At 40.6% G+C, this 27,610-nt stretch overlaps 1 protein-coding gene across 2 annotated transcripts; it reads left to right on the plus strand.

Annotated features, from left to right (window-relative positions):
* Positions 1-325: 325 nt before the first annotated feature.
* SPTSSB (serine palmitoyltransferase small subunit B) lies at positions 326-27,610 on the plus strand. Of its 2 annotated transcripts, XM_041731491.1 has the most exons (4): positions 326-593; positions 11,383-11,480; positions 20,585-20,709; positions 26,066-27,610. In XM_041731491.1, exon 4 carries the CDS (start codon positions 26,098-26,100, stop codon positions 26,326-26,328), a length of 231 nt encoding a protein of 76 aa, XP_041587425.1. In that variant the 5' UTR covers positions 326-593; positions 11,383-11,480; positions 20,585-20,709; positions 26,066-26,097; the 3' UTR covers positions 26,329-27,610. The 2 variants fall into 2 exon arrangements, with proteins under 2 accessions (XP_041587425.1, XP_041587424.1); XM_041731490.1 differs by lacking the exon at positions 20,585-20,709 and having other exon boundaries at positions 336-593.

Raw genomic sequence — 27,610 nt, forward strand, 5'->3', positions numbered from 1 at the left:
GCCGGGGCGCCCAGCGCGAGCGAGGGGGAGGACACCCCCCCTCCCCTCCCCCGTCCCCGCCGCGGCTCGGGGTTTTGCTGCAGCAGCCGGAGGTGACAGCGGCGCCCGAGCCTCCGCCGAGGCTCCCGGAGCCCCCGCGCCCGGACAGCGCCCCCCTGCGGGCCGGTCCCCGCCGCTGTGCCAAGGAGCTGCGGACAGCCCAGACGAGGATGGGGGCGCCGCTGGGCTGCGTCCCCCGGAGCACGAGCGCGGCCGCCCGGGACTGAGCGCGGCCGCGTGTGGCAAGTTGGGGCGGCGCAGCCGGGCCCGGGCGGGGAGCGGCGCGGCCCGCAGCGGCGCCGGGAGCAGCGCCGGGAGCCTCGGCCGGGAGCAGCGCCGCGGAGCGCGAGCTCGCGTGGGGGCGTCCCCTGCGGTCGGTGATTGATCGCCGCACCGGGCCCGGCAGAGTCGGAGTTTGGGCAACAGTGCGGGGGGCGGGGCCGGACACCCAACTCCGAGGCTGCGGGGCGCCGGGCGCAGTGGGAAGCTCGCGCCGCTGGGGAGGAGCCAAGCTCCGCTCGCACCTAAGCCGCAGCGACGTCCGCCCGCGGCAGGTAAGCATCCCCCGGAGCCCACGCTGGCAGCGGCCTTAGGAGGCTACGATCCCGATCCCTGTCTCCACCGGGGTGGGGGGTGGGGGGGGTGGGGGGGTGGATTGATCCTCGCCTCAGTGCAATTTATCAGCCTATTATTTAACTGCATTTTTAGCATTTTAAGAATTGGATGGGTTTTTCCATTTGCCTCTGAGTGTCTGAGAAACTAAGGTTCCACTCAACAGAAGCCAAACTTTATCACCGCCACTTTCCCAGCCCAAAGGAGAGGGAATTACTCTGTGCATTACTTTCGTTATTTGTCTTTTGTGTAGTTCAGCAACTATTCAGGGAAACATCTTTGGGGAGGCGCTTGGTCTCACTCTCAGTTCATCCTAGTTGTAGGGGCTTATATAATACTTTGTGCCCCCAAAGCGACTGTTTGAGGCCATAGGACACACAAGTCAGCTGCCCCAAAAGCGAAGAATTTCCAACAAGGAGTTAAATATATTGTTAAGCAGTGTGTGTTTTCCCAAAGATGCTTATGGGATCACCAGACTTCTTAACCCCGGGAGAAGGACTAGTTAACTTTGCCATGGGGGTGGGAGGTGGGATATGAGGAATGGGAAGAAGAAGGTTTTAGATATGAGCAGAAGTTCTAGGGCTGTTTCAACTAAAGTGACATTCAACTGGTTGGCAATTAACATATATATGAGTAGAGCCCGTGATTCAATAGAATTTGAAGAATTGTTAAATACTAAATCTTGGCCCAAAAACTACAGATAAATTGGGATCAGGGAAATTGGGAAAGTTGTCTTTCTAAAAGATGTAGTGGGTGTGGTCGTTCCTTTGACTTAATTACAAAATATATGGTCATTTTTGCCTGTGAACCTTTTAGATTAATGCATAAAACTGATGAGGTTTTAATAACTTAATTTTCACATTTTAATTATTCCTGTGTTTTTAAAGACAGGCATGATTCTGATAACTTTCAATGGCTGTGATGGTTTCGTACATAGATTACTAGAGCAATAATAAGCTCTCATATGACATGCACTGTCACCCTCATTATTCAAATATTTCTAGTCAACCATTTAATAACGATAAATTAAGAATAGTCTGTCAAACCAAATGTGTGAGCATTCTAGAATTTGGATATAAAGTTAAAAGTCAACAGACCTCAATTACAATTAGTTTTCTTAATCCACTGTTTATAAATTTGCAAAATTTACTTTTATAAAAATTGCATTTCATAATTCTATATCTACTATGTCAGCATAAATTATTTTACCACTACGTATACAAAATGCAACATTTTCAAAAACAAAAAAGGGAGGGCGCCTGGGTGGCTCAGGTGGTTAAGCACCTGCCTTCAGCTCAGGTCATGATCCTGGGGAGTCTGCTTCTCTCTCTGCCCTCACCTGCTCATGCTCTCTCCCACATGCTCTCTCTCTCTCTCTCTAATAAATAAATAAATAAAATTGTTTTTTAAAAGATGGAACATTTTCATTAAAAATTATCCAAATAGAACTCAACTTCCAGAATAGTTGAATAAGGAGTTCCGTGAACCCACTCCGTAGCAAAACAACTGGTGAAAATTATAGATAAACAACTAGTTAGTCTCTGGAAATTGTCCTGACAAAATACAACAAATGATGAAAACTTCACTCAAGACAGTGCTACAATTCAGTAGGAATAGCAAGAGTGTGAGGCATTTGAGCCACAACCCACTTCTCTCTGCATACCCACCCCCCTCCAGCTAGGAGATAGTGCTCCACTCCCGGTGGGTGCAGCCAAGAGCACAGGGCTGCCTCTCAACTTGGAACCTAGCCTAGGGCCTATGGCATAACCCTGGAAAAAGCAGGCTACCATCATATTATGTAGAAGCTCTCTTCTAATCAGGAGCAGGCAAGAGGTCTCAGGCTTTTCCTCCAACTATCCCCCATTCTTAAGGCATATGAAGAAAAATTCTACATCTAAAATATAAGCCATTCAAAAGTTAGCAAGGGAATCAAAGAGACATTTCTCCAAAGAAGACATACAAATGGTCAATCAACACATGAAAAAGTGCTTACTATCAGTAGTCACTAAGGAAATGAAGATCAAAAGCATAAGATACCATTTCACACCAACCAAAATGGCATAATAAAAAGACAGATAATAACACTTGTTGGAAAAGAGGTAGAGAAATTGGGATCCTCATACATTGGTGGTGGGAATACAAAACAGTGAGTTGCTGTAGGAGACAGTTTGGTAGTTCCTCAAAAAGTTGAACATAGAGTTACCATATAACCGAGCCATCCCACTCCTAGCTGTACATCCGAGAGAATGAGAACGTATGTCCATGTAAGAACTTGTATACAAATGTTCACAGCAGCATTACTCACGATAGCCAAAAAGTGAAAACAATTGCTCATTGCTCATTGACTGATAAATGGAGATAAATGGAGAGATAAAATGTGATATGGAATGGCACAGTGGAATATTATTCAGCAATTAAAAGGAATGAAGGACTGGTACTTGCTGCAGCATCGATGAACGTTGAAAACATGCCAAGTGGAAGAAGACCATATATTGTATGATTCCATGTTTGTAACACATCAAAAATAGGCAAACCTATAGGGACAGAAAGAAAGGATGGAGTTGTGTAGGAAAGGCGAGTGACTGTTAAGGGTAGAGGTGTCTTGTTGGGGTGATGTTTATATCACTGTGAGTAAACTAAAGACCATTGAATTATGTACTTTAAATGGGTGGATTATATCTCAATAAAGCTGGTTCTTAAAAATAAATTAGCCAAGATATTAAAAGAACAGATGGATTTAGAACTTGGAGTTCATGAATCCCCATACACCACCAGACCCATGGTTCACATGAAGCTTTTCCCCAAGGGCCACACGCTGAAATATATGAAATAATTAAGAGCGGCACAGGTGTCACACAGCTATGTGATTTGCTCATGTTTACACGCCCACCCAGGCTTTCCTCTGTTGAGAAATGAATCAAATGTAGGGGCGTCTGGGTGGCTCAGTCAGTTGGGCGTCAGCCTCTTGATTTCAGCTCACGTCATGATCTCAGGATCCAGCCCCAAGTCCAGCTCATGCTGGGTGTGGATCCTGCTTAAAATTCTCTCTCTCCCTCTCCCTCTGCATGTGCACTTGCTCTCTCTCCCTCTAAAAAAAAAAAAAAAAAAAAAAAAAAAGGAAAGAAGTCAAATGTCATTAATGTAGTCTTCTGGAGAACTGGCTTGTAAATGCCGTATTATCTTTTAGGCCTCACCAATTTACTATGTTAATTTAAGCTCAGTGAGGCCAGCTGTTCCTTTGACTTCTAGATAACTCTAGTCCTTTATCAGTTCTTCAGGTCAGTTGTTGAAAGAGGCCACAATGAGTGAGAGAAGGAGGCTACCTAAATCTCACCCAAAAGTGAAATTTGTCTGCCACTCAGACGAGCCCAGTTTCACTTACACTAGATCAGCCCCGTATGTGGGAGTGTCAGGGGAAAGGAAGAGCTGGACTAGCCACTATGGTCCTCAGGGTACACTGATATGTCACGGCTGGAAAGCATCTCCTGTGATTATGACAGTCTCAAATACAGGAGAAGGTCTCCAATAATTAATATGCTCTTCTATTCATCTTTTGTGTTTTGAGTTCCGCAAAACTGCCAATCCTGTAGTAAGAACCAAGAATTGGATGATAGTGCTTTGTCTAGAAATAAGAGTATAAGATTCGTGAGTCTCTGAGTTTAATGGGGCTGGTAAGCAGCGCCTAAACTTGCTGCTAGAAATGGTCATGAGTGCACTGAGCCAAACCATACCCTTTGCTTTAGGGATTCAAGTAAGCCTGCCTGCATCAGGAAAACTCAGAATTTTCTCTGCTCATCAACACAGGCTTATCCTTCTATGTACATGTTTATAAGAGCTTACCATGCTGACGAACATGGGTTCCAGGTGGCTTTTGACCAGCAAGACTTTTGTAAAGTTCTCACTGTCCTATTTTATCCAATTAGAAGATTTATACAAAATAATGTTTAATATCCAACCAGTTGTTTATAAATTAAATACATGTAAAGAAAAGCTTGATCACAGTTATTATTTATTAATATTGCTTTGGTCAGGATTAATAATTAATTTATCCAAGAGATATTTATCGTGCAAGTATCCTGTGCCGGAACAACTCTAGGCCCTGAATGAGTGATAAAATAAGCTCCCTTGAGGAGCTTAAACTCTAGGGGGACATCGGCCATTTAAAGAATGATTGAAAAAAAAATTATTGTAATAAGTGAATTACAGTGTATGGTAGGAGATGAGGGCTCTAGAGAAAAATTAAGCAGGGAAGGGAATGAGGTACAGTTTTAAACTGTGGCATCAAGCGAGGAAGTAAAATTATGTAATTAGATAATGTGAAGATGGTGTGCAAACCTGGCCATGTGTCTCTGAGCTAGACCATGAGGAGTACTGGCCCCTTGGGAGTCGTGGTTTCCTCTGCCCCTCAGCAGTATTTTGCTACCTCGGATTTGCTGCTGTTTTGCTAAGGAAAATATTAGCCTTAACCCAGACACAAGGAAGAGAGAGCTTAATACCTGCTCCAAAGAACTATAACCCAAATAAAACACCACCTTATGATAACAAAAAGTCTTGTTGAGGGAAATCATTAGCCTGGAGTTTCGGTTTTCTTTTGCCCCTCTCTCTTGCTTTGCCCTGGATTCCTATAGTCTGCCAGAGGACTGTGTGGTAAATAATTAAGAACTGCTTTCCCAAAGTTAACATCTTTTTGAAGAGTGAGAGAGTAGGGGGGAGAGGTTGAGAGGAAGAAGACTTTCCAGGTCATCTTGGAAAGGAGAAGGGAGAACAGAGCAAGGAATCCCACAAAGCACTCGAAAAAGGAGGGGGAAAGCAGAGTCTCCACTTTTCCTGGACCGTCCCAGAATCTCTGCTCAAGGCACCTGTTTTAAGGGACACCTGAAGACACATTGTTCTAGTAAAATACAATGGGGGTGGCAGCTTTCCTGGAATAGAGCTTTTAGAAAATGGTTTAAAAGGGAAAAGGGACTTGATTTTGTTTTTAAGATTTTATTTATTTATTTGACAGAGAGAGAGTGAGTGAGCATGAGAAGGGGGAGCAGCAGAGGGAGAGGGAGAAGCAGACAGAGCATGAGTAGGGGGAGCAGCAGAGGGAGAGGGAGAAGCTCTCAGGGAGAGCTGAGCAGGGGGCCCCGATGCGGGACTTGATCCCAGGACCCTGGATCATGACCTGAGCCGAAGGCAGGCGCTTAACCGATTGAGCCACCCAGGGACTCGGAGACTTGATTTTTTTTTTAGTCAAAAAAGAGCATTTATTTCACGCGCAGAGTAGAGAAGCATTTAAGCATGTTCAGAGTGAAGTTAGAAATAAGTCAAAAAAAAAAAAGAGAAATAAGTCAAAAGACTCACTGTTATAATGGGGTTACTATGGAGTATTAGAATTCTAATTCATGTATTCCACAGATATTAATTGAGCACTCACTGTGTGCCAGGCACTGGGGGAACAGTAGAGAGGGAGGCCTTGCTTCAAAGACCTTCCTTTGTAGAGGTTACATTATATGCCTTTTGCTACAAAATAGTTGAAGCACACAGTGATGAGGGTGAGAACTTGTGGACCTGCCTGTCCTGACACAGATGGGGTTAGAGTCTCCTTCCATGCCCCAGAGTACCCTATGCTTCCCTGTCATAGCCCTTGCCACACTGTGTGGGGATGCTAGCATAACTGTCCTTTCTCCTCCCTAGAAAGCGGCTAGAGGCCAGTGAACATGTCAGTCTTATTCATAGTTTACATCTCTAGTACGTTGTTTTAAAAGATGTATTTATTTGAGTGTGTGTGTGTGTGTGTGTGTGTGTGTGTGTGTGTGTGTAGCACAGGGTGGGGCAGAGGGAAAAAATCTCAAGCAGACTCCATGCTCAGCATGGAGTCCCACACGGGGCTCGATCTCACGAGGTGGACGCTTAACTGACTGAGCCACCCAGGCATTCCTCTCTATACATGTTGGATGAATATTTGATTGGATGGATGGACGGATGGATGGATGGATGGATGGATGGATGGATGGGTAGATTAATGATTTGTTAGGTTAAGATCAAAGCTCTTTGCATAGATAGGCAGTCTGGCAGAGTGGTTAAGAGCTGTGTACCCTACATTAGTTGTCAGACTTTGGGTCAGCTTTTAAATTTCTCATGTCAGGGGCGCCTGGGTGGCTTCATTGGTGGAGCGTCCAGCTCTTGATTTTGGCTCAGATCATGATCGCAGGGTCCGGAGATCAAGCCCTGCCTTGGGCTCCACACTCAGTGGAGAGTCTACTTCTCTCTCTCCTACTCTGCCCTCCCCCTGCTCACATCATCTCTCTCAAATAAATAAATCCTTAAAAAATATAAATAAATTTCCCAATGTCTCAGTTTCCTTATTTAGAAAACAGTTATAGAAATAGTGCCTCCTGGGCAGCCCGGGTGGCTCAGCAGTTTAGAGTCGCCTTCAGCCCAGGGCCTGATCCTGGAGACCCGGGATCGAGTCCCACATTGGGCTCCCTCCATGGAGCCTGCTTCTCCCTCTGCCTGTGTCTCTGCCTCTCTCTGTGTTTCTCATGAATAAATAAATACAATCTTTAAAAAAAAAGCGGGGGGGGGGGATCCCTGGATGGCGCAGCAGTTTGGCGCCTGCCTTTGACCCAGGGTGCGATCCTGGAGACCCAGGATCGAGTCCCACGTCGGGCTCCCAGTGCATGGAGCCTGCTTCTCCCTCTCCTCTGCCTGTGTCTCTGCCTCTCTCTCTCTCTGTATGTGTGTGTGACTATCATAAATAAATAAAAATTAAAAAAAAAAAAAGAAATAGTGCCTCCACTATAGTATTAAGTGAACTACATAAGCTAATACGTATAAAGCGGTTAGCAAAGTTCTGGGATGTAAGTCATTCGATGAGTACTCTATGCTATTATTGCCCATACAGAATGGCAGTTTCCCAGGGGACAATTTGCTATTCAAACATTGCATCCCTGCCCTTTCAGCTGCATTATAATATCAAAGGATGTCAATTAGGAATTCCTAGCTAACATTATCATTTTGAGTTCAAGATCTCAGAAAAGATTAAAAAGAGAATTTGGGAATTAATATAAGTAGGATATTGAGCAAGAAAATTAAACAGACTAGAAAAAGAAAGAAAGAAGTTCAGGATGGCATGTCCAAAGCAACTTTCCTGGAGCAGTAATAATCTCTTCTGCCGTCACACCCAGACCACCCCTTCAGAGAGCCAAAGTACCAGGACATCCCTCTTCTGGAACATGCTCGTGCCTCATAGAATGTCATGCCCCTTAGGTATTAATAAATGTTCACTGATGCAAAAGAAAGAAAAGTGAAAAAGAATTTATTTGAAGTTGAGTCTTATCCAAACCTAAGGGTGTTATAGTATCCTTTTAATTTCCCTTGCAAATTAAATAATCTTTTTGTGAGAGACCTTTGGTCAGAATTATCATAGCACCTCCTCACAGGTAGTTCCTTATTACCTTCTGAATGAGACCAGATGCCTACCTGTGACCAACCTATGGAAACCCAGCATCTTCCCTGCTTTTTTCTACTTCTGGCAGATAGAATTCACATGGTCTCTTTCCCAAACTGGAGGAGTCTCATGGTTTTCATCTTCTCCTAAGAAGAGTAAGCTGTTTCTCCTTTACTAACTTATCGACTGGGAAGTAATTTTTAAGCAATATTAGCTTAGAATCACTAATGGGGGAAAAAAAAAAAACAGGCCTAGAAAGAAGACATAACTGACTCCAGTTCTTCAGTTACCAACTCTTTTTATTCCTAGAGGCTGCAGATGCTTTCTCTACTCCACAAGGGAGATCTTGGTCCTTAAATTTTTTATAAGATGTTTCATTGCCTAAAATTTTAAACAAAATTTTAAAAAATCAATTGGGCTGGCCTAGTTCTGGTTTTGATAGGCAGGAAAATCAGGTTATAATTTAGGACAAAGGAGTTGTTGCACAGGTTTCCTCCATTTAGTAGAAAACAAACATTGGAGGCAAACACAAAAGAGGTGATATGGTACCCCTGTGACCTTTGGAGTGAATTCTTTCTCCTAGACTCATGGAAATCACCATTTTACCCACTTACATCATATGTCTCTGAAGGATTCAATAGAGTCACCTGAAAGGAATCTCTTCGGAGAAGAAATAAAATGCATGTAGAAAATAAAAGGAACAAATAATAGTTGTGACAAAAGTTACTCTGAGCCCTTACTAAGACCAGGCACGGTTAAGAATCCTTTACCAATGTGCTGTGTCATCTTCACAGCAACACAGAAATAATCATCACTGTGTTACTGACAACATAACTGATGTTCCCAGAGGTTAAACAACATCCTGAATATCACAGAGTAGCCAACTCCAGCTTGCCAATTTCAAAATCCACACTTTTATTACAACCAAAAAAAAAAATTTTAATGAAGCAAATCATTCTCCAGTGGGATATTGAATTCTGTTGTGGAAATAGGATCTCAGATTTGATGAAATCTTAGTAATTTCTTCTTAAAACCTTCCTGCTGACTGATAGCAACTCTGAGAAGGTGTGGTCCAGTCTCTGCTTGAACAGTTTCTCTAATGGAAATTTCACTACTTCAACCAGGCAATCATTTTCCCTTTATATAGCTCTTATTATTTAAAGTTTTTCCTGAGATTTGCCTCTGGAAACAATAAAACAATTCCAACCCTTCACTTGCGTGACTGCCTGTAACACCACTTAAAAACTTTCAGATCTTTTAAGACCTCCAAGGTACATTTCTCTCCTCTCTTAACATTGCCCTTGAAAACCTTCCAGACTTTTCTCCATCTAGCTTCTTTTGGATATACTCAACCTATTGGAGAAACTGCTTTTAACAGCTGGAAGAAGGATGCTAATCAAAGCCAAGGGTATAGCCCCCTTCTGTCGTCTGTGGTACAGTCTTCTTATAAATATATAAGAATACTGGCACTGTGGTCTGAATGTATTCTCCCAAGACCATGTTGAATCTGAACCCCCAAAGTGATGGTATTAGGAGGTGGGGGGCCTTCAGGAGGTACATAGTTGATGAGGATGGAGCCTCTTCATGAATGGGATTAGTGTTCTAGAGGGGCTCCAGAGAGATCTCTTGCCCCTTCCACCATGTTAGGACACAGTAGAACATGCTGGCTATTAACCAGGAAGAGGGCCTTCACCAGAATGATAGTGATGCTGGCATCTTGGTCTTGGACTTCTTTGTCTCCAGAACTATAAGAAATAAATTACTATTATTTTTAAGTTACCCAGTTTGTAGTATTCTGTTACAACAGCCCAAGTTGACTGAGACAATTAGATCACTTATTTATTTGTCCAACATTTCCCAACATAAATGGCTCGTAATGAACTTAAAGTCAAATTAAGTTCTTTAGTCTTTTTTTTTTTTTTTACTAGAACTGATCACCACTTTCCCCCATCTGACCCTTGGACAATTAACTTTTTGAATTGAAGAGCAAGGCTTCAATTTAGGTAAAACTTCAATTTAGGTAAAACCCTTAAAGTTTTACCATACCTGGAACCCTGTAATCTGCTAAGTCTCTTATAACTCCACCCTATAACTTGGGCTTACCTGCAAATGTGATCATGCATAATTTATATGACTTAATTCAGATGGACAAAAATGCTACGGTGGTCAGGACAGAATGCAGGCCTGTGGGCCTCACCACTAAAGACCCACTCCCCAACTTTACGATGCTTTACCAATTATGAAGCACTTTTGCAATCATTTCACTTGAATTCTTACAAGTACCCTGTAAATCAGATACTATTGTCATTCTATATGTGAGGACACAAATTCAGAAAGACCATCTGACTTGCCTAATGTGACACAGCTAATAAATGACAAAATAGGAAAAAGCCTTAGGGCTTCTGTTTCCAGTGCCTTTTCAAAAACAGATTTTTCATTTTTTCCCCCACCTTCCTACCTTGTTAGAAGTGAAAACCCTTCTCTCTGTAGCGTTCCAGCTGTTCTCTCTAAATCTCAGGTCGAATTTGTAGGTTTTCAGGATGGTTTGAAAGTAATCTAGGTAAGTTGGTGGGGACAGGTGAGTTGAGGACCCCTACTCCTCTGCCATCTTGCCCTGCCCCCCTCCCGATTTTTCATATTTTTTAAAGATTTTATTTATTTATTCATGAGAGACACAGAGAGAGGCAGAGACACAAGCTGAGGGAGAAGCAGGCTCCCCATGAGGAGCCTGTTGTGGGACTTGATCCCAGGACCCTGGGAATACGACCTGAGCCAAAGGCAGATGCCGCTCAACCACAGAGCCATTCAGATGTCCCCAAAACAGGTTTTTAAATACAATGATTAGCGTAATATCTTTTTCCCTTTTCTCCCCTGCCATGGATATCAACAAAGACTAATTAAAATCAAAGAAATTTTTATACAAAATCTCACTTAAAACCCACTCTATAAAACAGATTAAAAGCTGGCTGTTCTTATAGAAATGAGGTGCAAGACTCTCAGCCTCCATCTCTGTCCCACTTGTGGCCTCCCCTCAACCCTACTGTAGATGGTAACTGGCACCTCATAGTATCTCACATACATTCAGAAGTCACTAGCCAATGGCATGTTTTCAAACTGTACCCTTCTCTGAAAACAATTTTAAAAATATGACTAACTTGTCATACCTTGTTTTCACAATATATTCTAGAATTTTGTGGGAGATATCCATTTAAGAGTTTTAATAATCTTTTACATGGAACAGATTTGTTTTAAAGTTTGAAGGCAACTTTGGGTTAATTCAAATCTTTATTTCACAGATGAAGAAACAGCAACCCAGAGAAGAGAAGTAACCCACCACAGGATCATTCCACAGAGGCACAAGGATAAGAACCCAGATCTGGACTCTCCTTGGCAGGTACATTCTTCTGATTATATCATAGAATCTCACTTTTAGAAATCTGACTCTTTTGATGGCAAGATGACATCTTTAACAACACGGAGCTTCTGGGTCTCACTTAAGCAACCAACAAACATTATACCCTTGATACTATAATGGCATTTAAGATGATATGAAGGAATAAAATGTGGCAATTACTTGAACCAGCGGTTCTTAGCTTACAGACATTACAGGCTCCTTTGAAGTGTGTGCAGAAAAATGTTTATGCACAATTTGCAAGCATCTCAAGGGGTTTATAGATGCACCCTACCACCAAGTGCTTGGCCTCCAGGTTAAGAAGCTCTGGCCAAGCCCAGTACAAGTGCCAGGGTCAGGACTGCATAGTGCCAGCTCCTTTCTTATTTATGGGTCTGCTGGTTAAAGGCCGCTTCTGTTTCAGCATCCTTCATCTTTTATTTAAGTGGAGCAGCATCTTATCCTAGAAGACCTTTGATACAAGAGAGCACTAAATGTTTTAATAAGTATTTAATTAACCAGATGGGACATACTGAGAAATATGATAAAATGAAAACAGTTCTCTTTCAAAAATGTTAGCAGCGAAAGTGAGGTTGATCCATGCTTTTAATAGGACATTCATTTTCTTTGTTTCTTTTATTTTGAAGAAAGTAAGAAAAAGGAAATAAAATGAAAAAAACCTAGAATACCACTAATTGCCTGACCACTTTGATGAACTCTGTGGTAAATGGGAAAAGGAGTAGGAGTGGGGACAAAAAGAAACAGACTTCTCTTCCAAATTGATGGTTTCTCAATCCTTCTCTTTGTCACAATGTCTTAAGAGATTTATGGTTCTGAAATGGTTGGCAAAAATGTCTTCACTTCAAAATAGTTTGGGAAGCTCCGATATTACATTGAAGTTACTGATAATGAGGCCTGAATTTTACGGATTTAAAAACATGCATTGGATACTTAGCGTTTGTACAGCACCGTCATGGGAGGCAAGTATGGCAGTGATAGAAAGATCACCTGGAGTGAGAATCCTGGGGCTGAGTCCCCGTGTTGTTTCGTCTTTGGCTTTTGCACCAATGGGCGAGGTACAAAAAGTTAATGAACTTCGGTTTTCTCATCTTTAAAACGAAGTGATATTTTTTTTTATCTCCTTTATGACAGCCACAGCAGAATTGAATAAACATACTAAAGAAGAATATCTCTAAAAGGGCCTCTAATTGAATAACCAATAAAGTTCAGATGCCTTGTCTTAAAGATGAGCTCATTCTGTTAACCTATACCTGGTATTCATAGCTCAGGCTACGATTAGTAGTATTAATAGAGTGTGCACCGTGTAGTCACGTAGTGTGTAAAACAATGTGTAGTAACCATAACAGTTAATATCATTTAGCTCTTCCTATGTATTATTGCAAGTACCTTACACATTTTAATCTTTCCAGAAATCTTATGAATGAAGTTCTGTTATGATGCCTAATTCCCATTTGAGGAAACTGAGTCAGGGTGGTTGAGTAACTTAGCCAGGGCCAAACCCAGACCTGATCCAGGGCCAGAGCTCATCACTACTCAGCACACACACCACCTCTTGGGAAGATCTCACCCAGCTCCCCATGTGCTTAATGTTATTTCTGTTGCCTGAAGAGACTTCCACATTATAAAATTCTAGTGTTTTTAGAGATCTGAATTTGTTTCCTAGGGCTGGTATAACAAAGCGCTACAACATTGGTGGCTTAGATCAAGAGAAATGTATGCTCTGATAGCTCTGGAGGCTGGAAGTCTGAAATTGATGCTAGCAGGACCACACTCCCTCCAAAGTCTTTAGGAGAAACTTTTCTTCTGCACCTCCCTTGCCGGGATTCATAACTTAATTATACCTACAAAGACTTTTCCCACATAAGGTCAAATAATTCACAAGTTCCAAGACGTGGACATATCTCTTTGGGATCCACCGTTCACCCTATTACAATATTTTTTTAAAGATTTTATTTATTTATTCATGAGAGAGAGAGAGGCAGAGATACAGGCAGAGGGAGAAGCAGGCTCCATGCAGGGCGCCTGACATGGGACTCCATCCCAGGTCTCTAGGATCATACCCTGGGCTGAAGGCGGTGCTAAACCGCAGAGCCACCCAGGCTGCCCCCTATTACAATATCTTAATTGAAAAACACTATGTCTTGGGAGATTCCCTCTGGTATTTTTTTTTCTTTTTTTTTTAATTTTATTTTTTTCTTTATGAGGGACACAGAGAGCTAGGCAGAGACATAGGCAGAGGGAGAAGCAGGTGCCCTGCAGGGAGCCTGATGCGGGACTGAATCCTGGGATCACACCCTGAGCCTAAGACAGATGCTCAACCAATGAGCCACCTAGGTGCCCCTCCCTCTGGTATTCTTGACCAACAAACCCACATTTATTCAAAGACGGAAAAGAACATTTTATCTCACCCAATTTAGGCCTATAGTTAAATTGGTTATAAAATCTGCTGGCTGATTAAGAAACGACAAATACCCACCATTTGCTTCAACGTGGATGGAACTGGAGGGTATTATGCTGAGTGAAATAAGTCTATCGGAAAAGGACAAACATTATATGGTCTCATTCATTTGGGGAATATAAAAATTAGTGAAAGGGAATAAAGGGAAAGAAGAGAAAATGAGTGAAAATATCAGTGAGGGTGACAAAACATGAGAGACTCCTAACTCTGGGAGATGAACAAGGGGTGGTAGAAAGGGAGATGGGTGCGGGGTTGGGGTGACTGGGTGATGGGCACTGAGCGGGGCATAAGCACTGGGTGTTATGTTAAATGTTGGCAAATTGAACTCCAATAAAAAAATTAAAAATAAATAAATTAATTAATTAAATTAAATCTGCTGGCTGAAAATATTTTTCTTAATATACCCAGTTGCCACTAGCCTTCTCACATTTACCTGGAACTCAACAAAGTTCTTAGGAAGCAAACAAGTGCTACCCACTTAAAAGAACGCCTGGAGCTCAGCACTTGTCCATTTTTCACTCGAGTCATGCAAGGTAGCCATGAACTTGGGAGCAGGTGAAAGAGAATGAAGCCGGCAATACTATATCTACACTGTTCTTGTCAGGAAAACGAGAAATCCACTTGGTTAAATTGTCAATGGGACTTTTTTCTTTTAGTCTATCATTTAAGTAACTCAATTTTAAGTACAAGATCATAAGATTTAGAGTGATTTAATTGCCCAAAAGCAGCAGCATGTTTTGACATATCTCTGTTAACACCTGCCTTTCTTTTTCCCCTTCTTCCTTTGCCCCATCTATTCCCTTCCCCAGAAACTAGCTGACCTAGAATGCCAACCAACCCAGTAGGGAAATGCCCCCTGATCTGTGGATTAGCAGAGAAAACACCTCAACAATGCTCTATCTCCATGACCCTTGGAGTCAGCCTAGATTTCTACTCATTTGCCTAAAAGCAGTAATAACTGAGATACAGAGCAGTTCAGTTGAGGGCAGTGAAAAAGCAAAGACTATATTGCTACTGTCACAAAAATCATGCCTATAGGAGTTCAGTGTTGCTGGTCACCAAAATAAGAAAAACACTGAACTCATCACCAGAAGCATTCCAAAGAGTGTAATAAGAAGTAAACAATAAACCAGAAGAATGAGAAAGAGGAGGAAGAAGGACAGAAAAATAAACAAAAACAAAAAAAAAGTTTTATAAGCAAATACTCAACGTTATCAAAAAAATAAATTTGCAAATAAAACCACTGTTAGTACATACTGTTGGATATGTCAGTTGACCAGCTGCCTATCAAACAGATTTCCATTGACAGAATTCTAGGAGCAGGTGCTCAGCAGGTATGATTGTGACAAGTCAGTGTTGCAGTAACTCACCTTTTTTGGCATCAAATTGTTCTTGGAAAGAAGTTTTCTGTTTCTAAAGACACATCAAATATACTGATGATAGAGATGAGATAAAGGCTTAATTTTTCATGGTCAGACTTGCAGCTCCTAAGAGAACTGAGTCCTTAGAAAGAAACAGTAAGCACATAGTTCCTTTACCAAATCGTGGGTTTGAGGGCCACGAGCTGGGGAAGAAAAGACAAAGCCAAGACTGTTAGGATATGCATGGAGCACAGTTGCCTAGAAAGGGCTTTGTAATGACAGTAGAAAACTTTTGGCCAATTTAACTGCCTTTCCACTCTTACTTCTTGTTAAGTGCTCTGGATACTGGGGTTTTAGAAGCCCCATATTTCACATCCTTGAATAAGCATATCATGGAATTTACAATTCCCACAAGCACTGTATTCTATATACTGAATTTCACTGAAGCCAAGAATACACAGTAACATGTCATCCCTCCTCTCAGAAGGCTCTTTATAGTTTGGCAGTCTCCGATTTTCCTACTATATCCTAAAAGTCAAGAAGAAGGGAACTCCACTGGGATGTCAGAATTATTATTTGAAGACCTTTAGGGTTATTCATTTACTCAGCTTTGGATGGTACATCTATGTGATTTTGCTCAGCTAGTCATGGAGAATATTAATAACTTTTAATGCCAAAAAATATGTATTGTTCAGACTTTTTTTAAAAGATATTACTTATTGATTTGAGAGAGAGAACGCAAGCATAAATGCGGGGGAGGGCCAAGGGAGAGGGAGAAGCAGAGTCTCCACTGAGCAGGGAGCCTGACACAGGGCTGGATCCCAGGACCCCGGGATCATGACCTGAGCCAAAGGCAGATGTTTAACTGACTGAGCCACCCAGGTGCCCCTGTTCAGATTATTTATAATGTTTAGAGGCATTCATTGACATTTAAAATTTTTAATTGTGGTAAGATAAACTGGATGTAACATAAAAATTTGCTATCTTAACCATTTTTAAATGTACAGTTCAGCAGTGTCAGGTATATTCACATTGCTGTGCAACCAGTTTCTGGAATGTTTTCATCATGCAAAACTAAAACTCCATACCCATTGAACAACAACTCCCAACTTGCCCCTTCTTCTAGCTCCTGGTAAGACCACCTTTCTACTTTTTTCTCTAGGAGTTTGATGACTCTAGATATCTCCTGTAAGTGAAGTCATACAGCATTTGTCTTTTTGTGACTGGCCTATTTCATTTGCCATAATGTCCTCAGGTTTCATCCACATCGTAGCAGGTGCCAGAACTTCCTTCCTTTTCAGAGATGAATAGCATTCCTTTATGGGTATAAACTACACTTTATTCCACCATTCATTCATCTGCCAGTGGACATCTGAGTTCCTTCCACCTTTTGGCTCCTGTGAATGAGGCTGGGTTAACATGTGTGTACATTCACTGATTTTTAAAAAAATTATTTGTAATGACTTTAAGGCCACGGTTAGTGCTGCAACTCTGTTTACATTTTTACCTCTAAACATAGCTTGGCAGACCCTGGGAATAGTATCTTCAGAAGGAAAAGACTACCCAGAAGCTATACTCTTTCCTTCATTATAGGATAATAGGGTTTTTTTCTTTAATAAAAATAGTAATGAAGAGGTTTATCCTAAGAAATGACATTCTAGTTAAAGCTTGGCTCAGAAGCCCTACTCTCTACCCCAGTTTTGGCAGAAATAAACAGGGGTACTTGTTCTTTTTCTGTAGGAGTAAATGAAAGACACCAGGAATGACACAGATATATCATCCGACTTGTTGCAAATTTCTCTTCCTATTCATAAATCTATTCAACATTAATGTACTTACTGCTTTTTATTTGTTTCAAAATATTTATCTTCTTTTTGATGACACAACATAGAGACTGATCCAATGTGAACTTAGTATTTCTTAAACTATTATGAAATTTTCTTTTAAAGTCAAGTTCCAAATTTTCTTTCCCAGACAGAAGTCCTTAATTCATAAACCCCTCTGGAATCTGTCAGAAAATCCCAAACAACAACAGTTCCTTTGAAAGTACAGTTATTGAACACATGCCATGTTGCCCAGTGGTCTTAGTTGATGATGGGACTAGAAATACATGGTTTCTATTGTTCAGCTTTTGTTAGTGTCAATGAAAATTGGAGACAATTTAAGGTTGGTTCAGATAGTCACAAAAACACTGCTCTTGCCTCTAATTCACACCAATACTGTACCCACAACAACCTGGTTAAATTCTTGGTGAGACTTTTCCCTTTTAGTATAATTTATTTCAGGAACTCACCTCAAGTAAAAGATTAGAAACCTTAGAGTAACCTAATTGCCCAAAGCAGTAATATGCTTTGATTTAACCATGGTTTGTTTCTTCCTCTCCAAGGAACCTAGAATTGTTGAAATCTGTCACTTGTGGTCTGATTTCTGATATCAACCCTGGTATCAGCATGAGGCATTGGTTGCCAAAGGATGGCTGGAGAGGATTCTATGATGGAAAGGAAATTCATAGGAAAATGTTAAGCAAGCATGAAACTTTCTGTGAGGCCCAGAAAACATTGGCATCATCCACGGAAAACTTAGAGCTGGATATCTGGAAGATATCTGGAGAGTGGGAGGCCAATAAACTGCTACTATGCCTGATTCTTACATAGACACAATATGAGATTTTGCCACTGATCATAGGAACTTTGTATCTTTTGTGAATCAAATTGTGTTCACATAAAGCAGCAGCTTGCAGTTAGGTCCCCAAGACAAGAACTATTACATAAAGTTGTGCAGGGCACAGCCCACACAATGGTATGTGGTAGCCCTGCCTAAGACTCATTTGAAAATGTGCTTAGAGACTGCAGTGCCTTTCAGGTAGTGGTTTGTGGTAATCGCTATATACATGTGTTGTTTTATTTTTTCAAAAATATTACCAGGCGATTCAACTAGCAAACACAAATAAGGGTTGAGGTTTTTTGGTTTCTTTTTCTATAAAATATACATAGCACTACGTTATAGGTAACCATTGCTTCACAAAGGCTCTTTGGCTCTGTAACTTAGGAAAATCTTGCAAATAGTTTAAAGTTGTACCAATCCACAAGATACAACAACATTACTAGGACCATGACTATGACTTCTAAAGAGCTCAAACCTATCCCTACATTCCCCACCACATCACTGAGACAGGCTTAGAAGCAATTAAGAATTATTTTCATTTTATACAGACAGGCTGTGACCCAGAAAATTTTGGAACTTGTTTAAGGACATGAAGTAAAAATGAATGAATGAATGTGTGAATAGAAAAGAGTAAAGCTATAATAGAATTCAGGTCTCCAGATGTTCCCATCCTGAGATTTTTCTCTATTAGAACAATTTTTTCTACCTGCTAATCTTATATTATTACTCACCTAGAGTAAGCGCTTGTAAAAGCCATTTTAATGGGCTTTAAAATCACTTCACAAGTGGTTTTTCTTTTTTTTTATTCCCCACAGAGTCCATGAACTTTTAACAGTATGAGAAGAAGAAGAAAAAGCATTGGTTGCATTGAAAAAAATTTAGAACCAACCTCTTTCCTTCCTATAAAAAGACAGATTGTACTGAATTTGCAAAAAACAATCTGCCTAAAACTCATTGCCTGAAAGCAGACAATGAGAATTCATAAGTACCTTTTATGTACCCCACATTGTGCTGTGAAAATATTATATAAGTACAGGTGTGGTTGTGGTCCCTGTCCTCATGCCATTTACAATTCAGTCAGCCGGCCAGCCAGCCAACCAGCTCACCAGCCAGCATACAAGTATCCCACATTCCAGGCACTGGGGGAAAGAGATGACTGGACGTATCCCCAGTCCCCAAAGACCTCATAGTCTACTACAGAAACAGACTGTACATGGCTAATTATAAGTGCTGCAACGTTGCTCCAATTATGACACATAAAAGAAAGCAATATATTTTCCTCAGGAAGGGTAGTTTCCTGAGAATATTTCATAGAAGAGAGGATATAGAAGCTAGGTCTCAAAAGTAAACAGGATTTTATCCAGAAGAGAAAGGGCACAAGAACATTTCTAAGAAAAGAAAAGAAAAGAAAAGAAAAGAAAAGAAAAGAAAAGAAAAGAAAAGAAAAGAAAAGAAAAGAAAAGAAAAGAAAAGAAAAAAAAGAGATGAACAAAAGCATGGGAGCTTAAGAGTGAATGGAATTCAGCAGGAGAGTTCAGAGATGCTTCTAGAGAAGTAGAAAAATCATACCGTGAAGGGCCTTACAGGAATATTCCATATCATAGGAAATGGAGAGCCACTGAAGGGTTTCAAGCGGAGAAATTAATCTGTGATTTTAGAAAGTTAATTCCAGCATCAGAATGGAAGATTATAAGGTGCATAGGGATACGTTGGTAGGCTATTTCATTAGTCCAAGCAAGACATGGAGAGAATCCACAGCATTGCCCAATAAAATTTGCTGCAGTGAAATCTTCTATATCCATGCTGTCCAATATGGTAACCGTGAGCTACATGTGGCTACTGAGCACTAAATATTTAAGCTGCCCCACGTGACTAGTGGCTGCCATAGTGGATAGTGTAGAGGCATCTTAGAGAAGCTGGCACTTGAGTTAACCTAAAGGAGGGTGTTTCCAACTGCAGGTTACAATTGCTGTAGCTCACGATTGGGATATTTTTTAATGACCTAAGAGAATAGCATAGAATGGAGTAGAATTAAATCAAATCAAATAGAACTTTTTTGTTCTATTTGAGTAGCATGCACCGTAGAGTAATGCTGTGAGGGATATTTCTTGCAGTTACAGAGCTGTGTGTGTGTGAGTGTGTGTGTGTGTGTGTGTATGTGTGTGTGTGTACTCTGGATCACAATGTAAAATGTGCTTTTCCTCTCTAGTCTGTTTAAAAATGTTTGAAAGCCATTCCTTTATGAAAGGGTATTATTTAGCTGTGTTCAGAGTTATTAGCAAGACATCCCCAGAAGAGCAGAGTTTTGTTCACTGGAGTTTAGAATAGGACTAACTCTGGATTTTCAAGACTTTCCTAATTACTATTTTGCCTTCAAAAAATTAATAGCCTTTATTGTTTGGAACAGCTTTAGGCTTACAGAAAAATTGAGAGGATAGTACAGAGTTTCCACATGCCCTACACCCAGTTTCCCCTATGAAGATCTTACTTTAGTATGACACGTGTCACAATTAATGGACCAATGCTGATATGCTATTGAGTAAAGGCAATACTTGACTCATATTTCCTTAGCTTTCACCTAATAGCCTTCTTTTCTGTTCCAGGATTCCATCCAGGATAACACATTACATCTAGTTGTCATGTTTCCATAGGCTCCTTAGAGCTGTGACGGTTTTTCACACTTTGCTTGCTTCTGATGACCTTGAGAGTTTCAAGGAGTACTGATCAGGTATTTTGCAGGGTGCTACTCTGTTGGAATTTTGTCTGATGTTTTTTCTCACGATTACCCTGAGGCTGGGGGTTATTTGGGGGAAGACCACAGAGGTAAAGTGCCATCTTCATGCCATGATACCATGGATAGATACCATCAACATCATTTATCACTATTGATCTTGGCCTTGGTCCACTGGCTGAGATAGTGCTAATCAGTCTTCTCCACAGTCAATTTACTTTTGTAACCCCCTTGTCCAATAGTACCCTTTGGGAGGAAATCACTCTGCTCCTTTTAAAAATGAATTACTTAATTAAAGGGAAGCTTAAACCTGAGTAAATCATATTGAGTTCTTTCCAAAGAAAGCTGCTTCCGAGTACAGACACAGTCTCTTTTTAGATACAGCATCTATCTCTGCAGCAGGCAGGACACTTTTTTCACATCTCAGATTTTTCAGGTTCCAAATATGAAGCGCTCTCTCTCTCTCTCTCTCTCACACACACACACAAAAGCTGAGTGATTGACGCAAAGTTCCAAAATAAGTAGGGAAGGAATTAACCCAAAATCAATTTCAGATCCTACTGACTTTTCTCCTCAGCCCCAGATTCTGACGTTTTAGAAATAAATTTAACCTAAAATGTGTTAGGATTTTTATTCCCCCCACGAGAGAAGATTCATTTTTAGCTAATGTTTAGAAAGGGAGATCCCACACTGAGAAAGTCTGGTAATTTGGAGTACCTTCTTTAGGTGGAAGAGGGCTGCAGGATCAGGCCTCTGCAGTATCTGCAAGGTCAATTCCAGCCTGCCAAAACCACCTGCTGCTTTCCCCTCCTTGCAGTTGCCTAACCCCCGCCACTCCGGTTCCTGGTTCCCGTGGACAGAAAACAACAACACAGAACTTCCTGAGCAAGCCCGGCCTCTCCTTTCGTTCCTTCCCTGCACGTTTCCCGTACAATGCTCTCATTTCATGACTCATACACGTGGGTTCATGGGAACACGTGGGGTTTTCTTATTGCTCTATTTATTCTTTCTTGTCCATACAGGCCAGAACAAAGCCCTGCCCCTGAGTAATGTGGGTCATAAGTCCCAGGTCCTCTCCATTCATTCTGGGAGAAGAGGTGTAACTTCATCTCCTTCCTCACTGTACACAAATCTAGTGAGAGGAAAAAATCATCATCTGTTGATAAAAGGGCGGTGACATTTAGAAATAGAGGGCTGGGTGGCTCAGTGGTTGGGCGTCGGCTTTTGGCCTAAGTCGTGATCCTGGGGTCCTGGGATTGAGTCCTGCATTAGGGTCCCTGCAGGGAGCCTGCTTCTCCCTTTGCCTATGTCTCTGCCTCTCTCTGTATGTCTCTCATGAATCCATAAATAAAATATTTTTTAAAAAGAAATAAAAATTAGTCACTTACTCCTTCATCAATTATAAGATAACTTTTTTTTAGGGGACTTCCAAGCCCTTACTGTTTTCCACCACCCCAATGTCCCATTCATTTACTGGTTCCTTTAGGATTCAGTCTCTTCCTGTGGTTCCCAGGACTCTAATGATCCTTTTTCCTCTTCCACCCCTAAACTGGGTAAAACTCTGCTTTACCAAGTTGGGTGAAGACATTTTTCAGAATTTCTTTAACAATAATAATAGAAGAGTTTATTATTTTGACATCTTAGCATGGTTTTACCCATTAGTACGTCACTAATAAGAACCTTAATTTTTGCCGGTTCCCAGAAACATTTATAATAAATAGGTACCCAGATTCTCACTTGGTCAGAGGAGCATCTGAGCTGTGGGAATTCAGGGAAGAGTCTTCAGTAAGGGAAGAGTAGATTCTGGGGAAACAGAGGGTAGGGCTGAGCTCTTTCAGCTATCCTACACACCTGATTCCACTGTCCTTGCTCAACTTTAAGTCTTTTAAGATCACAGAGACCTTCACTGGAATTTTCATGCATCTAATGTCAATTCTCAAGATACAGGGTGTTCCCTGCTTGGTCCAGTCACTTCAATTCAGTTGGACAGACCAATTTCAATGTCAACCAATTTAATATCAATTTGACATCAGCCGCATAGACTTGGTCCTTTGCTTTAAAATGAGTGATTTGGTCCAGGGGATCTCTACAGTCCATCCAGTCTTTAACATTCTAAATTTCACTTTTGCCACCTAATACATGTGGTAATATTACCTCTAATGTATATCGGTGGAATGTACTCAGCTGAATTATAATCCTCAGGGGCAATGGTGACTGTTTCTGTCACCATGGCATCTCCAGTTCCTAGTGCAAATACCAGCATGACAATCATTATTTTCAGTAGATAAAAGGGAAGGAGGGAGGGAAGGAGACTAGGCTTTCTCCAGTTAGATTCTGTCTTCCTATCTATGTGCTTCCTCCCTATGCAAATCCTTTGAACTGATCCTTTACTTGCATTTCTGCTAATCCTTCCAGCAACCTTAAAACAGTAGGGATTATTATCTCCATTCTACAGGTGAGGAAATTGAGGCCCAGAACAATTAAGTAACTGGGCCAACATCATACAGCCAGTATGTTGAGGAGTCAGGACTTGAACCAACATTTATCTTTATTCCCAAACCCATACTCTGCATTATGCAAAGCACTTTCCAAACTCTAAGTGATTCTCTGAAAATATCAATTGTTTTGCTATTAGTATTAGAGAAATTCTTTTAAATCAAATCCATTAGGCACCTTAGCATGTGGTCCCACACTGGTCCTCATGTTTTTAAAACAATGGCCCAGAGAAAGCCTTTCCTTGGGCTTCACAATCCATTCCTCTAGGGAACACTTCGACCCTTTGCTTCACCCCCTACTTCTTACCTGGAGTTTCAATTGCTTCATGTTCCATGGGGGCTCCTGGCCCTCCCATTCACCCAGTGGTGTACCCGTCACTCAGCTTCAGCGGTCATCCTATCTGCTGAAGCAATCCCACCCCTGAAAGCACAGTCTCCTTAAAGATGTAGGAAAGTTTTAAAAATCATCAAGCTTAGAGGGAAACTTTTCTTAAAGGCAACAGACTACTGCCTCCCTCATCTCCAAATATGGAAATCATCTTACAAAAGCAAGTAACTGAGAACAAGGAGATTTGTTGTGTGCTTGAGTAAAGTTGCCATTTCAAGTCCTTTGTTTAGCTTTGCCAGGATAGGGCATTAGGTCTTTGAGGAAGTGGGCAGCCTAATTCCACATTTCATTGTGAGAAATGAAGACATTAAGATGTTTGCTGTCATCCAGGTCTAAGTTACCTGTGGGTAGTTCATTTCGTGGCATTTCTGCCATCCTATCTCTTCAAATTCAGCCTTTTCTCCTACTTTCCTCTTTAGGATCTTCCTGCATCCTTTCCCCAGGTGTTGCTCATTCCTGACCCCTCATCCACTGTGTGTTTGTTACTTGGCCCAGTGTGCTGCCTATAAGAGCACCTCCTGTCGACAATGCCGTTTCGGGGACAGATTCCTTCTGAAGCCATTGCTGTTCAGAAGAAGTCACACAGTAGTACTCAAAATGCATTTGTTAATGAATGAGTGAATTCTTCTACCCACATTACTCATCTTAAAGAGTGTTTTTTGTGTTTTTTCCTTTTTTTTAATCTTGGATGTAGTCCCAAAGGAAATTTTAAAATGGGCTCAAAAGGAAGTAGAAATATATTACCTAAGCAAATCTAGAACCTAAATATAGTATTATTCTAACAATAGACTGCAGCAGATGGTTTACCAATAATAACCAACTCTCTCTCACCTTTTCTTTTTTTTTAATGTTTTATAAAATTTTATCCCACTTTATTCTGCAAAAATGTACGTAGATTCTAGAACATACTATAATTCTATTTTCTTTTTTTTTCAGCTGCATCAGTAATTTTTTTAAACTATAGTTGACATATAATGTTATATTAGTTTCAGGTGTACAATGCAGTAATTCAACACACTCACCGGTGCTCAGAAGTGTAGTCACCATACAAAGTTATTAGTTGTTGACTATATTTCTTATACTGTACTTTTCATCCCTGTGACTAATTTATATAGTTACCTTGCTACCTAAGAAACAGTAAATAAACCATATTTAAAAGCGCTTGTCATCAATAAGGGAAAAAAGAATCAAAGTGAGGGGAGAAATCAATGCCTTTTATTGACTGTTGGACTTCAGGAGACTGATGTGAGATGTGACAGTACCAGCACTTTTACGAGTCCGAGCTGGCTACTGAGAGTGCTGGGAAGTGACACCAGGGGCCGGGAAAACTGGCAAGGAAAGAAAAACTTTTAAAAATCTTGATTCTTTAAATTGTTAGCAGTATCCAACCGAAGTCTTACCAAGTAGCCACTGGCTGGTATAATGCATGTTGGTGTGCTTCAGATCTATTGTCTGTTTGATTGATTACTTTTTACAGTTGAAAACAGTGACCATTGACCATCTCATGGTTTCTGTGGCTCAGGAATCTGGGCACTCCCATGATTGGACAGACCAAGTGTGCTTCTTTCTCCACTAGCAAAAAGTGCAGTGACACATACACAGTATTTCTGCCCAGAGAAGCTCATTTGAGACTCAGCACCAGGGTTTTTATCGGGGCTGGTTCTGTGGACACTCTTTGCCTGACAATTGCCAAAATTTCAGACTTCCAGAACAAAGTAGGTGTTCACCATAAATTACGGTGTTTGCACAGTTTAGGCATAGTGAATCATCCTTAACCATCAGGGAATAGAGAGAACATTCCAAAAGCCAAGTTCCCAGATGCCAGCCAAGGGCCAAAAACTTGCAAGCAGACCTTTCTAAAAATAGCAGCCTCAGGCTTGCTATATCAACTCTTTTCTGCACACCGTTCTTTAAATCTTTCAGAATACATGTTGTAGGAAATAGAATATTCACACTCCTCACTCTTTGTATACATGGCTAAGGAAAATGTGGTTAGCCTTCATTTTTAGATATTTTCACTAGACTATTACTAGCAATTATCATTTTTAGATAAATGTTACTATTATTTCTTTTTAAGATTTTATTTATTTATTCATGAGAGGCAGAGACACAGGCAGAGGGAGAAGCAGGCTCCTGCTTCTTAGGAGTAAGCAGAAGAAGCACAATGCAGGACTTGATCCCAGGACCCCGGGGTCATGACCTGAGCCAAAGGCAGATGCTCAAGCACTGAGCTACCCAGGTGCCCCAAATATTACTGTTATTAATAATATGGTTGCCCTTAATCCTAGTAGTAATTCTTATTCATAGTGACAATGTTATGAATTCCTATGATTAATATACTGTGAATTATTTCTACGTAGGAATCCTAAAAGTGATCCATCCAATGATCATTAACATTCTGAGATCGTGAAAATCTAAGGAGATTCTGTGTTCAGCTCCTTATTTCATTTTTCTTCTAATCTGTTAACAGGACAGACTTATTGCAGCTTGAAGGAGCCAACCATGGATTTCAAGCGTGTGAAGGACTATTTCTCCTGGCTCTACTATCAATACCAAATCATCAGCTGCTGTGCCGTGTTGGAGCCCTGGGAACAATCCATGTTCAATACCATCTTACTAACTATTTTCGCTATGGTGGTATATACCGCCTATGTTTTTATCCCAATCCACATTCGTCTGGCTTGGGAATTTTTCTCCAAAATGTGTGGCTATCACAGTACAATTTCTAACTGATCTTGTTTGCATTCTGTGACTCGGCATTGCCCATGTATATGTTGCTTATGACTTACAATTTATGCGAATACTGATCTGAAAAGCTCTCTTCTCTATGCACTCTTATATCTTGCCTGAAACGTGGGATAGAGGTCTCTTTAGGTTCTTTTGTACATGCTACATTGTGCATCAGTCCATACAATCAAACCCTTTACCTCACATACCAACCATATTCTCTCAACTTAGACTTTAGATTTTGTTTTTAATCAAGAAACTTCATATAAAATTTTTCTGAAACGTAGGCTTATAAGAGACCTACCAGAATCATATTTAAAATGTTCCCTTGATACTTATTCTGTACTAAAGGGTATATTTTTTAAAAGAAATTGTTCATAAGCTCCTGTCAAAAGTATCCTATCCTTGTTTACAACATATAAAAAGATGTGAATAAATTATATGGGCCCCCTAAAGTCTTATTTTCTAGTAAACTGCTGATACCTAAAATTCTTTTACTTCAAGTGCAAAAGAATAGGCTGGAGGCAATTATCTCTTTTCAGACATGGTTCATGAATTATTTCAAATGCCTCTAAAAGTCTGGCTTTATAACAGTTTAAAATCAACAATGTTGATTTTAGATAACCCAGTAAGTATTATAATACAAAAAATATTAAGTGTAAGGAACAAAAAATATAATCAAAGTAAATTCAGATATTGTGACTTGCAATGCTGCCTTGCCTTGCATGATGCTGGGGGGTGGAGGGAAGAGAAAAGAAATTGCTTTCTTTCTGTGGTTTCACTCAGTGGAGCTGGGGTGGGGGGGGAGCACGTATTAGGCTACAGGAAGAAAAGCTAATAAATAGGCTGGAAGTAATACTCTACCAGCAGGAACTCGACAGCTCCAGTTAAACGCTTTGATATAGTGGCTCCTTTGCAGAGCAAAAACAAGATTTATTAAATTTCCTTCAAAGTGTTTATCTTAAAACAAATACAAGTTTTTAATTGTACTGCTGAATCAAATGTGAATGCCAAAGACCAAACCTTACAGTTTGTCTTCCCTTTCAATAAGTATTAAGGTTCATAATTCTAGAAGGTAAAATGTAAATAGTTTTTGGATAATATTTGCACCCATGTTTGTGTTATGGGGAAAAAATTTCCAAGGAAAGCTAGAGAGAAAGATGTTTGGCATGCCAAATTAACATGCATGTATCTTAACACAACAAACGTGTTTTGAAGGCAAACCAGATCTGAACATGTACTTGTTGATTTTTGCAAAATAAAATTAGGTTTAATTTTGTAAATAAAA

Source organism: Vulpes lagopus, chromosome 17 (assembly GCF_018345385.1).
Source record: "Vulpes lagopus strain Blue_001 chromosome 17, ASM1834538v1, whole genome shotgun sequence".
Taxonomy (NCBI): Eukaryota; Metazoa; Chordata; class Mammalia; order Carnivora; family Canidae; genus Vulpes; species Vulpes lagopus.